Source organism: Heloderma suspectum, chromosome 1 (genome assembly GCF_057233095.1).
Source record: "Heloderma suspectum isolate Gila_16-S chromosome 1, 16-S_ref, whole genome shotgun sequence".
NCBI classification, from domain to species: Eukaryota; Metazoa; Chordata; class Lepidosauria; order Squamata; family Helodermatidae; genus Heloderma; species Heloderma suspectum.
In genome coordinates this window covers 320,356,152-320,369,624 of record NC_139458.1, presented here as the reverse complement: position 1 = coordinate 320,369,624, position 13,473 = coordinate 320,356,152, and the positions used below count along the sequence as shown (strand labels likewise).

General features: G+C 44.8%; 1 protein-coding gene across 1 annotated transcript in view; it reads left to right on the top strand.

Moving 5' to 3' along the window:
* Nucleotides 1–13,473, top strand: part of SCML4 (Scm polycomb group protein like 4) — a 65,647-nt gene that overhangs the window by 13,096 nt on the left and 39,078 nt on the right. Inside the window, exons 2-3 of the mRNA XM_084827221.1 lie at nt 4,698–4,827; nt 10,841–11,041. Of these exons, the coding sequence (XP_084683347.1) occupies nt 4,698–4,827; nt 10,841–11,041 (331 nt within the window). The remainder of the gene's footprint in view (nt 1–4,697; nt 4,828–10,840; nt 11,042–13,473) is intronic.

Below are 13,473 nucleotides of genomic sequence, written 5' to 3'. Positions count from 1 at the left end.
ATAAATTGCTAAATGCATCTAATGTCTTCCTTGCCCGTTGTTTACAAATAACTATATCTTGTAGCTTTTCTAGAAAAAGCAAGAGGGATTTACTCTCGTGTGCTTTCGTAGTATTAATGTTGACACTTGTGGAGGTGTGGTGAAATATATTTACAGGAACTTTCATTTCAGAAGGATAGACAGCTTTAAGTACACAAGCTTCATCTAAGTGGAATATTTCTGTTCCGAGAAATTCATTGTGGTCTTTACATGCTGTGCCAGGAATGGCATTTGAAAAGTGGGGGGAGAAATGTGCCTTTGAACATGTAGATTTCAGACAACTGACTTTTAAAATGTACCTTTTCATATGATCTGTCGTCATATTACTGTTTAATGGGTTATAAATAGGGGAATAAATTTTGTTGTCAGGCAATGACAGGAAAGTGATGGGGAAAATAAAATGAAATACGGCATGTCATTTTCTGCGTGGGCTTTTGACACTAGCTCTGGGTTTGTGTTTAGAAATGCACTCAGTGTAGCAGTTTTGTAAGGCCACCCTGGAAGGACGGAGTGCCCCTTTTTAGTTTAGAAATAGCCCTGTTCGCAGTGGGAGTCACGGAGTTGGAAGAAAGGAGCGGTGAGGGGCCTGTGAGTGACATCTAGCCTCTTTCCTTCCCCTAGAAGAATGTGGCTTCTTCCAGTCATCACAGCGGGAGGCCGCCTGCTCTTTGCCTGTTAGAGGCTGGTGCGGCTATGGGAGATCAACTGGTAGGCATGATAAGAAATGGCGCCGTAAACCTTAAGAGAAGGGACACCAGGTGCTTTCAGCATACCCAGAGCACTGCTTATTCTACCACTGGAGAAGGAGGCTTCACAAAGAGAACAGGTGGAAGAAGCTGCAGCTAGCTCAGAGCATTTGAAGATACCATGGGGTTGCAACCTGGCAGCTGAAATAGATTAATTTAGAGGAGGAGCTGGCAATGACTGATGATACATGTAAACTGACAGTGGCTAGGGTGGCCACATGTCTCCTTTTACAGAGGGCCATCCTCTATGTGAAGACGTCCGCTATTTGAAGGTTGTCCAGTCCAAGTCCAGTTTAAAGATCAAGAACCATCAGAACCGTTGCCCATCAACACTTAGCACGTGGGTAGCAGACTGAGGAGGCCGGCTGACAGGTCGCCTGGCCACAGTCTTCTGCACAAGAGTGAGATGGACTGTATTTCTCTTTACATTAGAATAATTACTTCTATACATGCATCTATACATCTAAATATGCAAATGTTAAGCAAACTGGTGTCCTCTTTTGTCCTTTGTTTTTGGTGACGCATTTCCTCTTTTTTGCTGATGCACAAGTGGCCATCCTGACAGGGGCTGTTCATACATAACACTCAACTACAGTTTAGGGTTACATGCATGAGCCGTAGGTTCATGTGCTCACCGCTCCCCTCCCTTCCTCTGGTGCGGCCACAAGGAAGAGATTGGAAGCTTTTGCTTCTGTTTTTTAATGGTATTTTGTTATTATGTCCAACTCTGGCTTAGCATCTGGGGACCTTCAGGGCCGCCTCTTCCATATGTCTTTCCCCGCATGCTCTGATCCTTGGCTCTAAGTCCCAAGTAGCATGATGGGAAGCTACCAGGGATAGGGCTTTCTCTGCAGTAGAACCTATTCCATGGATTTCCTTGCCAAGTGACTCTCATTGGGCCCTGTCACTTCATTGTTTTAGGGAGCTAGCAAGAAATCATTATTTAAAAACACCTTCGGATTAAAGTTTTCCTGGTTTGTTTTTAATGTTTCCCTAGTTTTGGATGCTGTTCCATGAAACTATTGTTGTTGTTGGTCTATTTCACCAATGCTGTGTTTTTACGATTGTTCTTATTAGGAATGGAGAGCATTATATACAAGTTTTTATATATTATATGATGTTTTCTGATTTGTTAGTTGCCTTGAGTTCTCCTTGGAAATAAGGTGGGAGATATGCTTTTAAAATACATAGTCTGAACTATAGTTTACAGAAACAAGCCAACTTCAAACCCTAGTTTATGATTGTTTCCCTAAACCAGGAATGCACAACCTTTTCAGTCCTAAGGGCTGCCTATGATGCTGGCTTGGGGGTTGGAGGCCTCAAACACGTACACACACACATGCATACACATATGAACACACACACACACACACACACACACACACACAAATATATGCATGTGCACACACATATACACAGATGGACATACACATCTCAATGATCCTGATACAAATAGCTCTTTCCTCCCTGCTATCAGCAGAGAGGAAAGGAAGATCTGTGTGAGGATTGCTGGAGGAAGAAGTGGAGAAACCTCTCCCCATCCCTCCCTCAGTGATCCTTATACAGATTGCTCCTTCTTCACTGGTGCTACAGCAAGGAAAGAGCGACCTGTAACAGGATTAAGGATGTCGGAGAAATCCACAATGGAATCAGATGAAATTTGGATTTTTATGAATCCAACCTGAGGATTCCTCAGCATCCTGGCGTTTCCCCAGTCAGGTGGATTCTGTAGACTTGTGGACCGTTTTTCTAACTTTCCAGAATTTTGCATAAATTTAGTAATAGAAAAATATGCATTAAAAAAAAGCTGGCCGAAAATGCACATTTCCCCCATAGGCTGAAGCATGAAAATGTGCATGGGGGGGATTTGCACAACTGTGAATTTGTGCAAATTTGGAAGCGCAAAAAAAGTCTGATTCCATCACTGAGCAGATGACGGAACGAAAGGCGGCTGACAATCTATGAAATGGATTATACACATCCGTACATCCTTAATCAGGATCGCTTGGGGAGAGAATTCAGCAGTGGCGGTGGGAGGGTCAGGGAACGCATGGGAGATTCACAGTTAAGGCCTTGGGGGCCTGCAGATTACACACCACTGCCCTAAATCCTAGTTTAGATTGGGGTGGGCAATGCACAACCTGTGGGCCACATGTGGCCCCCTGGCCTTTTTTTGCCTCCCCCACAGTACCCCACCAATTTGGCAGTGCTGCAGCGGCAGGGGGGAGAAAGCAGAAAAATAGCCTATTGGAAGCCCCGGAGCAGGGCATGAGTGCAATAGCACTTCCCTTCTGTTCTCCAGCTTTGAGAGTTGAGAGCCATTCTGCCTCTACTGGAGGTAATATATAGCCATCATGACTAGTAGTCATTGCTAGCCTTATCCTCCATGTATGTATCTAATCCCCTTTTAAAACCATCCAGGTGGGTAGCCATCAGTACATGTTGTGGCAAGGAATTCTGTAGTTTAACAATGTGCTGTGTGGTGAAGTACACATGTCTCTGTTCTGAATAGTATTCAAAGACTAGTGGCTTTTCATACCCTGGTGAGACAGCTGATGGGCAATAAAATTTCTTTTAAAATGTAAAGGTTAAGAAATTTGCTATCAAACATAACGTGTGTGTGTTCTTCAGCGTCATTTATTTTGGCATTTGTAATAAATGACAAAAATCATCTGCTAGCCAGATATTTTGAACTGAATGTGAAATTCACTCTCAGAAATGCTGAGAAAAGTTCAATCAATGTTGTGAATTAGCTTTGAACCCCAGAAGAAATGAGATCAAATATTTCATGTAAAATATGAAATAACTAATTGACATTTGATTACACAAGCATTTCTTTTTTATTGCCAGGAATAGTGATAACATGATCTTATGGTAACTGGTGGGTAGTTTAGTGCATGTTTCTAAACCATTTGGGGTTGGATCCCAAGAACAATGAGACAGTGAAGGCTGGTAGCTCCGATGCCAGTGGGGCAGTGAATCCACTCTTGAGTTTCAGCAAGAAATACCTTGGATAGCTCCTTTAGGGTTCTGACTGGTTCTGACTGAAACCCAGAGTGGATTCACCGCCCCACTGACATCAGAGCCACCAGCCTTCACTGCAGTGAGGGGAGTTGTGCTCACAGAACAGGGGTTTCCTATGTCCACTCTTCTGTTGTAGATCCCTGTCTCTCCCCCAGCTTATCCTGAAGGTGAGTTGACCTCTGGGAATGGTATGGGGTGTGGCATAGGGGATTCAGCTGGGTGGGGGGAGGATTGGCAAAAAATCAAGAACCAAGAAGTCTAGTGCCTTTCACTTGTGCAAGCAGCCTTTGGACCCAGCCCATTGTAAGTTAGAATGACTAAGGTCCCAATCCAGCTATTGTGACTAAGTCCTGTTGAAAGCAATGGGGGTTTCATCACAACTAACTAGCTGGACAAGGATCTACATTCCTGTTTACTGTGTAAGGACTTGATTACCCAAGGGCCCCCTTCTGCTCATGGCTGAAATGGTGTGAAAACAGTCACATTTTTATTGAACCAAATGGCTAATTTTAAGACAGTTGCACTTGTATAGGGTCAAATAGTAAGTAGGAACTTTATATCATTAATTAATCTGATATTTCTGCATTGCACTTGGTGTCTGAAATAAGTTCTTAATAAGCAATACCATGTTAGTTCTTTCCTAAGGTGTAAATAACTATGCTGTGAATTGCATAATATTTTGTATCTTGCAACATAAAACGTTAATGCATAATGCAAGCTATTTCCATTTGCTGTATTCCATTTTCCTTGGAAGCATTAATGTGTCTAGAAATAATGTGATACTATAGCAATTTGCTAAAGTGTGGGAGTTCAAGGAGCTCAGAAATGTAGTATAATAGAACAGATTCGGTGTGTGTTTTCATTACCCAAATTGGTTCTGTCTTCCAGCTGAAATCTCGTGTTCTAATGACTCCTTTAGCAATCTCCCCACCAAGAAGTACACCAGAACCAGACATTAGTTCAATTCCACAGGATGCAGCTACAATCCCCAATTCAGCAGCCCCACAAGCACTCACAGGTATGTGGAATCAATTGGTTCATCAAAAAGGGAGCATTTGTTTTATGGTTGCATTTTTTTCAGGGATTTCTAAAGGGGCCGGCACCACTCCCTCTCTCAAGGAGGAATTTAAAGAGGCAGTAATCAGACCATTCCTGAAAAAGCCTAACCTGGATGACATTAACAATTATAGGCCAGTGGCCAACATCCCCTTCCTGGGCAAAGTGCTTGAGCGTGTGGTTTCAGGACAGCTCCAGGCATTCTTGAATGAAACGGATTATCCAGATCTATTTCAGTCGGGCTTCAGACCTGGTTTTGGAACGGGAACTGCCTTGGTCACCCTGTGGGATGCCCTTTTCCGGGAGAGGGACAGGGGAAGTGTGACGCTGTTAAATCTTCTGGACCTCTCAGCGGCTTTTGATACCATCGACCATGGTATCCTTCTGGATAGATTGTCTGGGTTGGGAGTTGGAGGCACTGCACTGCAGTGGTTCCATTCCTACTTGGATGGCCGACTCCAGAAGGTGGTGCTGGATGATTACTGCTCTGTGCCATGGCAATTATGCCATGGGGTTCCATAGGGCTCTATTTTATCCCCCGAGCTGTTGAACATCTACATGAAACCGCTGGCAGAGGTTATCCAGAGGTGTGGGCTGAGGTGCCATCAATATGCGGATGACATCCAGCTCTACCTCTCTTTCTCATCAAACCCAGGTGAGGCAGTGGCTGTTCTGAATCAGTGCCTAGGCACAGTAATGGACTGGATGAGGGCCAATAAACTGAAACTCAATCCAGACAAGACGGAGGTACTGTTAGCGGGTGGTTCGTCTGCCTGGCTAGGTGATATTCAACCTGTTCTGGAGGGGGTTGCACTCCCCCTAAAGGATCAGGTTCATAGTTTGGGTGTGCTCTTGGACCCAGAACTGTCACTTGAGGCACAGGTGAACTCAGTGGCGCAGAGCACTTTTTATCAGCTTAGGCTGGTATACCAACTATGCCCTTATCTGGACAGAGATAGCCTAGCTACAGTTATCCATGCTCTGATAACTTCTCGTCTGGATTACTGCAATGCGTTTGCCTTTGAAAATGGTCCGGAAACTTCATCTGGTCCAAAATAGGGCAGCAAGGTTGTTAACAGGGACTGGCCAATGAGCTCATATTACGCCAGTACTTTTCCAGCTGCACTGGCTGCCAGTCCATTTCCGGGCCCGATTCAAAGTGCTAGTATTAACATTCAAAGCCCTTAACGGCTTGGGGCCAGGTTACCTGAAGGATCGCCTCCTCCCATATGTGCCTGTCCAAACTTTAAGATCATCCTCAGCAGTCCTTCTCCATGAGCCCCTGCCAAAGGAAGTGAGGCGGATGGCTACTAGGTGGAGGGCCTTTTTTACTGTGGCACTGCGGCTGTGGAATGAGCTCCCCAGTGAGGTTTGCCTGGCACCTACATTGTATTTCTTCCTGCACCAGGTGAAGACCTTTTTATTTTCCCAGGCATTTTAGCATTCTAGACTTTTACCTTTGCTGTTTTAAATCTGTATTTTTAATCTCTGCATTGCTGCTAGGTTTTACTCTGGTTTTATTCTGATTGTATTGTTATATTGTGGTTTTAATGTTTTTATATTTTATATTGTTTTACTGTGTGCTTTTTGGTTTTAATTTTTGTGAACTGCCCAGAGAGCTTCAGCTATTGGGTGGTAAAGAAATGAAATGAAATGAATAAAATAAATAAATAAATAAATAAATTCTACCCTGCCCTTCTACTCCCAGGGCAGCTTATAAAAGTAGGCCAATAGATTACCTTCTAAAATGCAAAACTGTATTGTTTTAATTGAATAAAGACAACTTAGGGTGCAATTCTATGCATGTTTAGACAGGGAAAAGTCCTACATTTCCCAGCATGCGCCAGCCAGCCATGCTGGGAATTGTAGGACTTTTTTCTGTCTAAATATGCACAGGATCTCACCCTTAATCAATGTGTTTGCTCACAGTCTATCTGAAGTCCTTCACTCTCTTTACTTTCTCAGTTTTGTTTTTCATCAGCATGACTGTAATTTATAGAAATCGACGGTACACACATAAGCAAGGCATGCTAGCTCTGAATTAAGGAACACCACATCACGGGCCGAAAGTAAAGACTGTGCTGTTTTGTATTAATAAATTTGTCATCAGACCTCTGTAATGCAGTTTGTGTCCCTCATTCATGCTAGTAATGGTTTCTACTATTTGTTTGTATGGCCTTTTGATGGCTTAAAGTGCTATGTAATGCTAACTATTATTGCCATTATGGTCCTATTTACCCAGAATAGATTGCTTTGAGTCTTTTTATTGTTCAGGCTGAGTGGCTGTTAACACTTCAAGCACTAGATTTTCATTATGGTGATACTAACTGTATATTATCCCCAACACTGCACAGCCATCATCCACGTCCTTCACTCTCTTATAATTTCTTTTGTCACCTATCTGATTTCTGTCACAGGGTAATGCTATATGTTCTGAAAGATGACAACTCTAGCACGCTTGCAGCCAGCAATAATAATGTGTCTTACTTTAGACTGACTAAGGCCATGACTGTAAGAAGCACGCCCATGCACTACAGATGCCAGAAATGCTGGAGTTTCTGTTATCCTGTTAAAAAACAAGGTTCTGCTATATACATTCATTCATTATGTACATTCATTCTGTTATGTACATTCAAAAACAAGGATCTGTTATGTACATCGTTAACATGGGTTCACTTGTTACAGAAGAGGCGTAATTGTGTTACAAACCGTTTTATGAATTCATGCAACCATCTGTAAATTCTGGATTGAACTACTTCTTTCCTTTCAGCCTTAGCAGTGTCCTCTGTTGATGCTTTAAGCTCTGAGAGTGCATAACATAAGATATACTGATAAATGAAGACAAAATCTTTCTACCGGCTTCTGTGAAGTATAAGGAAGCATCCGGGATGGGATCATGAGTAACAAGATGACCACGAGGCTCCCTACTCCTCAGGAGACCAGTCTTGATTTTTTTTTCTCGAGCACTTCATCTTCATGGACTCTCAGAAGCGTCGAGTCCTTGAGAAGGATCCAATGGTGTCACAGCGCTAGTGCTGTTGATGGTGCGATAGTGTAAACCAAACCAGGAAACACAATCCTAGGACACCCATTGTGCTAGCAAGGGCTACTGATGTTGCACTAACATTCGTTTACGCTAGCACATCAGTAGCACTAGCGCCAATACACTGTTAGATCCATCTTCTAGATTTCTTGGATTCTTCTAGATCTCTCGGAGGCGGCCGCCTATCCAAAGCAGGGCAGGAGAAGCATGGAGGGGATTGTTCCCTCTACGCTTCCCCTGCCCTGCTTTTTTGTGCGTGTCTAGCTGCGGGAGCATGGAGCGGGGAAGCCTCCTGCTGTACGACACAATGGATGTGTCGTACACGCAGCTACAGTCTCCACACCCCGGACCACCCCCAGCCACGCCCCTTTCTGCCCCCTCCACGCTCCTCTTGCGAGTGCAGAAGATGGGGCTGTTCCGCGCTGCCTCTGAAGCAGCGTGGAAATGGGGGGAGGTCAGTTTTCCAGGAATCGACCTTGGAGCATGGGCTCCAAGGTTGGTTCCTGGAAAACGGCATATCCTAGGGCCATCTAGCTGCTGTCTAGCAGCCATAGGATTGCTCTCTTAATTATTTTTTTAAATTGCAAAACTGAAAATGTCCCTCTCCACCCCAGATTTGAACAATTAAAATATACAGCTTGCATTCTGCAAACGTAGATACATTTCTGACCACCACTGGAAATCCTCCCTTGTTGCATCGGGGACTTTCTTTGAAAATGAACCCCAGTGCCTACCAGTTAAGAGAACCCCTTCTCAGAGAAAGGGGTTGTGCTTTTTTATGAGAGGCTGTCTCTTATTCAAGGAACTAGATGTACTGCAACTAGATCATGGATGGAAGATAACCACTTCAAGCAACTTAAAATGTATTTATTTCCAGTTGCGGGGTGTCTCCACCAGCGATTTACTCCAAGCTGGCTGCATTTGGAGGTTGTTAAGGACACATGACGTCATGGCCATCCAGCAGCCACCCTGGAGCTTATTGCAGAAAAACTGGATTTCTTGAGACTGCTTATAGTCTGATTCTTTCCCTTAAGTTGGGTTCTCTGCAGTATAGTTGTTGTGTGCCCCAACCCCTGCATTTACCTCAGGTATGCTAGTCCTGCCCAGGGGTGTGCCTTTCACTGTGAACCTGGTCAAGGTGCATTTCCTGTCCCTGTGTTTCCCAGCACAAACCAATTAGTGTCTACTCAGAAGTAACCCCCGTTGTGGTCAATGACGCTTGTCCCCTGAATGCACACTTCAGAATTTACAGAGATCCCCCTCAATCGAAATAGCACATTTTAAAGCACTAATTCCCTAAAGGCTATAAAGCACGATCTCAATTCTGTGATTCTCTGTTGTTTGGTTGATTGCCATTCGGAAGTAAATACTTCGCACCTTCGACCCTGCGCTGCATAGGTTTAGAAAGGGGACTGGTTCCTCACCACTTTGCTTCCCATCCCTGTCTTTCCCAGCACAAACATATGTGTGGCTACTCAGAAGTAACTCCCATGGTGGTCAATGAGGCTTGTTCCCGAAATGCGCACTCCCGAAGTTACTGAGGTTCCCATGACTTGAAATAATGCATTTAGGAGCCTTAATGTCAAAGCTTCAAAGCTTCGATTGATCACAATAGGGCAGGGAGAACACTGTGTTCCTGTAATGATTGTTGCTTTAAGGAAATATTTAATGCAGGGGGAGGGGGGTATAGAGAGAAGAAGAGTGATTTTTGTCAAGACACAAGAGGAAACCTCCCAGGATTTTATCGAAGAAGAAAGAGAGGGGAGAGCCTGGATAGGAGAGGGGAAGCCTCTCTTATTGGTTGAACAGCCCCTGCCAGTCAGATGACATTCACTCCTACCCCCCCCACCCCACCCCACCCCACTCCCCCACCCCCAGAAGTATGTTCTGTGAAGCGACTTATACTGGTGTGGTGCCCCCGCTTGTGGAGTCCTGTGCAGACCAAAGCACACCAAAGCCGATCCCTTGAAAAAATCCTCCATTTGCTTCTCCTTCTGTTGTTGTGGAGAAACCTCCTTAGTTAACGGTGATAGGAGTGACACAAGAATGCAAGATGTATTGCGAACAGGTGAGAACAGAAGTCAAGGTGGTATTATTTTATTGGTGAGCAGCCTTTCAGGGGTAAACTTAGTTTTGCAAATTAAAGTTGTTGTTTTTTTATCAGTAGTCTTATCTGCAGACTATTTTGTACAGTTTAAGTGCTCCTCCCTTTCTCATAATACTAGAAAATGGGGTTATCCCATGAAGCTGATTGGTGGGAGATTCAGGACAGATAAAAGGAAGTACTTCTTCACACAGCACATTGTTAAAACTATGGAATTCACTACTACAAGACGGAGTGATAGCCACCAATCTGGATGAATTTAAAAGATTAGACAAATTCCTGGAGGAGAAGGCTATCAGTGGCTACTAGTCCTGATGGCTATATGCTACCTCCAGTATCAGAGGCAGTAGGCCTATGTGCACCAGTTGCTGGGGAACATGGGTGGGAGGGTGCTGTTGTACTCATATTCTCCTTGTGGGTTTCCCATGGGCAGCTGATTGGCCACTGTGTGAACAGAATGCTGGACTAGATGGACCCTTCGTCTGATCCAGCATGGGTCTTCTTATGTTCTTATGTTTACAGAAGCAAGTCCCACTGATTGCAGCCTAAAGCAAATATAGATCCCATAGTGTGATATAGCGTACACTCAGCTTTCAGTATTTTAATTAATTCCTTATGGTTTGCTATCTGGGCCCTGTCCCTGGGTCTCTACTACTACCTGGTCTTATTATCAGTAGCAGATTGCATAAAAACCCCCTGGTCCCAACATATCCCAGTGCTGTTTGCCTTTGCTCAAGTCAGTGCAGTCATATAAAAAAGAGACATCATTTTATGATGCCTCTTGATCCCTCCTTTGATAACCATACTTGGGTTTTTCTCTGTCTGCAGTCTGCATTTATGTCAACAAGCAAGCCAATGTGGGGCCATACCTTGAGAGAAAGAAAGTGCAGCAACTTCCAGATCACTTTGGACCTGAACGGCCTTCCATGGTGCTACAGCAGGCAGTTCAGGCTTGCATTGACTGTGCACACCAGCAAAAGACAGTCTTCTCACTTGTCAAACAGGGCTATGGAGGCGAAATGGTGTCAGGTAAAACAGCACAAGAGTATTTTGTGATAATGTTATCTCTGGTCTTAGGAGCGTTAACAAAGACCACAGGCTGTGAACTAGTCTTTCATCTAACTTCTATGGATAAAAAATAGCAAAACTGTCCTAAGGGCTTCACTTCAAATGTTGCATTACATTAAATTTTGCACCCCACCTTTGAAAACCAGTGTTGGGAATGAACTGGTCTTCGAACATGAAAAATAGAATGGCTTTCCAAGCATGCACACCAGTTTCATTATTGTAATCTTCAAAGGAGATATCCCATTGCATTGTGTTTGCATCCTTCATGTCTCTCTCTGAAATAGCAGGTGGCCCAAAAGTAGGTATACAGTTGTTTAGAATGTTGATGGGAGGGGGAGAGAATGTGTGAGTAGAAGATGCGTGGGTGGAGTCAGAATGACAGTTGGGAAGAGAGAGTGACAGTTAAATCAGTTAAGTATAGAGAGTGAGAGGAGTGAGGCCCTTAAGTAGGTATACAGTTGTTTAGTTGTTTAGTTATTTTTTTTACTGATATTGTGAATCAGTAGGGATGTACGAAAGTCACTTACCTTTTCACAGGGGTGCTTCGCGGTGGGGGGGGAGGCGCTTCGCTTCTCCCCCCGAAGTTCAGGCAAGGGGGGGAGGCGTCCCGCCTCACCCGGCCGAAATTCAGGCCAGGGGGGGAGGCTTCCTGCCTTGCCCGGCCGAAATTCAGGCCGGGGAGAAGCGCCCCGTCTCCCCGGCCGCGAAACAAAAAGTGTAACCCCCCCAAAAAAAACCCCGTGATAGGCTACGTAACGATTAACGTAGCCTATCATGGCTAGATTTCCAAAGTCAGCCATGATAGGCTACGTAAATCGTTACGTAGTCTATTACGGGTGACTTTGAAAAAAAAAAGCGCGTATGCAAATGGCGGCGCCCTATGGGCGCCGCCATTTGCGTTCCTTATTTGGTCCCGGTAGTCTACGTAAAGATTTATGTAGACTATGGCGTAGTCTACGTAAATCTTTACGTAGACTACTGGGACCAAATAAGGAATGCAAATAGCGGCGCCCATAGGGCGCCGCCATTTGCGTACACACTTTTTTTTTTTCCAAAGTCACCCGTGATAGGCTACGTAACGATTTACGTAGCCTATCACGGCTGATTTTGGAAATCTAGCCGTGATAGGCTACGTTAATCGTTACGTAGCCTATCACGGGTTTTTTTTTTACACTTTACTTTGTAATGGCGGTGGCGGCAGCCGGTCGGAAGACCGGCTGCCACCCCCGCCCCCAACGAAAGGCCGACAAACCGCTGCCGGGACCCGCCGCCGGGAGGGACATTCGCCAAAGGTAAGTCCCATCCTGGGGGGGGTGGCGGGGGGCAGAGAATTTCACCGCCGATTTCGGGGGGCCGAATGCGTTGGCGCTCGGCCCCCTGAAGATTCGGGGAGAAATTCTCCGCCATCCCTATGTGAATGATGGCAGCGAACTTGAGTCAAGAACAAAGAAAGTGGATTCTAAAGCAGTACTGGAAGACTGAAAATGCCAAGCGGGTGCGCATAGCTTGGCAAGAAGCATCTGACACTCCTCCACCAACACATCTGACAATTTATCGTCTTAGAGATAAATTTGAAGCAACAGGTGCTAATGCACCGAAATCTGGCCGTCCTAGGATGTCTGTGACAGAGGAAAATGAGATGAGAGTCACTCTGACATTTGTGAACAGCCTGAAAAAGTCCACACAATGTGCGTCTAAGCAGCTATCCATACATAGAATGTCCTTGCAACGCTTAATGCGTAAATTGAAATTGAAGCCGTACTGTCTAAGACAGTTACATGGTCTTCTGGAGGAGGACCCAGACCGTCAGTTGCAATTCTGTGAGATGATGCGTAACCAAATCTCTAACGAACCAGACCTTCTTGATAAGATCATCTGGTCAGATGAGGTTTCTTTCAAGATGTCAGGCCACGTGAACAGGCATAACTGTGTGTATTGGGCAGATGAAAATCCTCATTTGACTATCATATCTCAACTGAACCAGCCAGGCGTCACAGTGCGGGGTGCACTGTCCAGCAAAGGTGTTGTAGGGCCGGTTTTCTTCGATACAACTGTGGATAGTAACAATTACCTAAACATGTTACGTGATGTGGTAGTGCCAAAACTCAGAACCAGGGCTAACTTTGCCGAACTGCACTTCCAAGAAGATGGGGCACCTCCTCATTATGCTTTTGCAGTAAGGGACTATCTTGACAATGCCTTCCCACAGCATTGGATCGGACAACATGGCAGCACTGAATGGCCGCCACATTCACCCAACTTAACACCAATGGACTTCTTTTGGGGGGGCGTAGTAAAGAATAAAGTTTTTGAGAGGAATCCCCGGACAGTGGACGAATTAAAAGAGTTCATCATGGAAGCATTTATGGGCATTGATGCGGACCGGAATTTGT